We start from the raw sequence: 2399 nt of genomic DNA, 5'->3' as shown, positions 1-2399 counted from the left end.
GCCGTGGGGCCCCGCCCCTGTGCACCAGACGGTCGCGTCCTGGACAGCTTTTCTCCGCGTTTACCTTTCATCTCGGGAAGGAAGCATCTGAGAGCCTTGAAGGGCCTTGGAGGAGAGGAGTGGGCGGAAAGGGCCTCTGAAGAGGCTTCTGTGATTGCTGTTGACTCAGCCTGGAGTTGGGAAGTCACCCAGCTGCTCCCGCGGGTGGGGTGTGGATTAAGTCGTAGGAACTCTTCCCAGCGAGGCCACCCCCTAAGGAGGCCGTTTCTACCATCCGTGACCTGGCTCTGGCCCAGGAAAGGCCTTCTGCTGCTCCTGCTGGGTGGGTGGGGTCTGGTGGGTGGGGGAGGCCCAGGTGCCTCTGGGAGACTCCAGCCCACAGCTGTGATCAGGGAGCTCCCACCTCCCACCGAGGCTGCCCTGTGGCCTCCAGGCAGGGCCTTGGCTGCGGGCGGCAGAGCACACAGCCTGGGTCTAGGGGTGCCCCCCCTCCCCTCCCCCACCTTCACATCCCCGGGACTCTGACACTTAACATTTATGTTTTCAATTTTAAAGTTGTTTTCCTTGCAGAGATGCCTTGCACAATTGCAAAGTAAAACAAAAGCAAATTAAATTAAAAACAGGTACACCATTTTTAGGTTCTTGTGAGTGTCATGCGGATGGCAGCCTCTTTACAAGGGTCTGAAGTCAGTTTGTCCGAACGTCTGACAGCATTTCAGCGAGGCGTCTGTGTTGCGTCTTTTGACTTTAATGGTGTTTCCTCATTAGGTTTTCCCACTCGAGGGACATCGTGGGTCTTGTAGCCTCTCAGGCGCCTGCGCGGCTGCCTTCTTGGATCTTTGCTTGTCAATCTGGGGATTTACCTGCCGTGGCTTTGAAACCTCTCACCTTGGAAATGGTTTTAGAGGATTATCACTGAGCGCGTGTGGAATATCTTAGAATCAGGACTTGAAAGTGTTACCGAGAACTTCCAGACCTCTGTTAATTATAAGTAATTCATGTAGGTTTTCTCTTATTAGAGTGTGCATTGCTTGAGAAGCAATCACTTACAACATATTAATTATGCCAATTAATTGGAAAGGATTCAGAATATTAATTATCTGCATCTGATTAGGTATTGAAATTGAGAAGCACTAAGTGATGAGGTGGAAGAGACATGAGTCACCTCCTTAGATCAAGAGAAATGGGCCTGGAGAGGTGACCGCAGAGCAGCCTCCTCCGCGCCTGCGTGTCCTTGTCCCGTGTCGTGGTCCCCGGCTAACTCCGTGTCTTTCCCATGCTTTGCAGAGGAGGAGGACGTGGACATCGCCGACGTGTCCCGCGTGCCTGCGGACGTGCTGCGCAACGTGGAGGCCGACACGTACTGGTGCATGAGCCGGCTGCTGGACGGCATCCAGGTGAGCCGGGCCGCGGGCGCACCCTCCTCCGTCGGCAAAATGCACAGGCCTCCTCCAGGCCTCACTGCCCCACATACGGGTCCGCAGGGAGAGGCCGAAAGTGTGGTGCACAGGGAGGGGCTCGGTGGAGGAAGCCAGGATGACAGGCCTGGGACTGGGGCGGGTGAGGATGCTGCAGAGCGTCCCTCAGGTACAGCGTGTGCGTCAGCCACTGCAGATGGTGCCCGCAGGGAGAGCAGGGACAGCCTGTCACAGACGCCAGCGCTGGCGCAGGGAGCCCGTGGAAAGGTTCATGCTCCAAAGGCCAACTCCCTGGCACTCGGGACCCTCCGATACCAGCTGAGACGCTGGAGCCTGGACCAGCCCGGGCCTCATCTCCAGCTCAGCTGGAAGGAGAGGGATCCAGGGACTGCTCTGGTGCTGGGGCAGGTGCCGCCAGGCGGCCCCCGGGCCCTGAGTGGGCCTGTTGGTGCAGCCAGCGTGGGCAGAGAGGGTGGACGAGCCGGCCTGCCCCCGCCTCACGTGTGCCGAGTCCCGCTCGGTGGGGAGCGTCTGGGAGCTGGGACCGGAGCCCCGGTCGATACATTGACCGCTCGTGGAAGCGCTGCACAGGGTATTAAACAGAGAGCACGTGCCAGGTGCCTGCGCGCAGCAGAGGGTTCATTAAGAATGAGTCATTGAGCAGCAACTTGAAAATGAAAATGGAAAAAGACTCAATTTACAGCAGCATCGAGAAACGTAAAATCCATGCTGCTGCCCCGATGGATAGTTCATTCCCCTTAATTACCGAGCAGTCTCCTCGGCGGCCTCTGACCTCTGGCCTCTGACCTCTGGCCCGGTCCAGCCGGCCCGGCTCTGGCGGCGGCGCCTGGAGTTGCTGTGCCGTCCATGGGCCTGTCCTCTTGGCCCGAGTCATCTTTCCTGGGTCAGTCCCTGAGGGCCTGGCCGGGTCGTGCTGTTGGAGCACAGTCCGCTTTCACACAAAAAACAGCAGATGTCCCT

At 58.0% G+C, this 2399-nt stretch overlaps 1 protein-coding gene across 1 annotated transcript in view; it reads left to right on the top strand.

Moving 5' to 3' along the window:
* The window catches only part of TBC1D22A (TBC1 domain family, member 22A), a 155021-nt gene that overhangs the window by 115101 nt on the left and 37521 nt on the right, over nucleotides 1-2399 (top strand). The window contains exon 9 of the mRNA XM_014533159.1: nucleotides 1288-1397. Coding sequence (XP_014388645.1) covers nucleotides 1288-1397 — 110 coding nt within the window. The remainder of the gene's footprint in view (nucleotides 1-1287; nucleotides 1398-2399) is intronic.

Source organism: Myotis brandtii, unplaced genomic scaffold (assembly GCF_000412655.1).
Source record: "Myotis brandtii unplaced genomic scaffold, ASM41265v1 scaffold952, whole genome shotgun sequence".
Lineage (NCBI taxonomy): Eukaryota > Metazoa > Chordata > Mammalia > Chiroptera > Vespertilionidae > Myotis > Myotis brandtii.
Note: the sequence above shows the minus strand (reverse complement) of the source record. Positions and strands in the feature narration are given on the sequence as shown.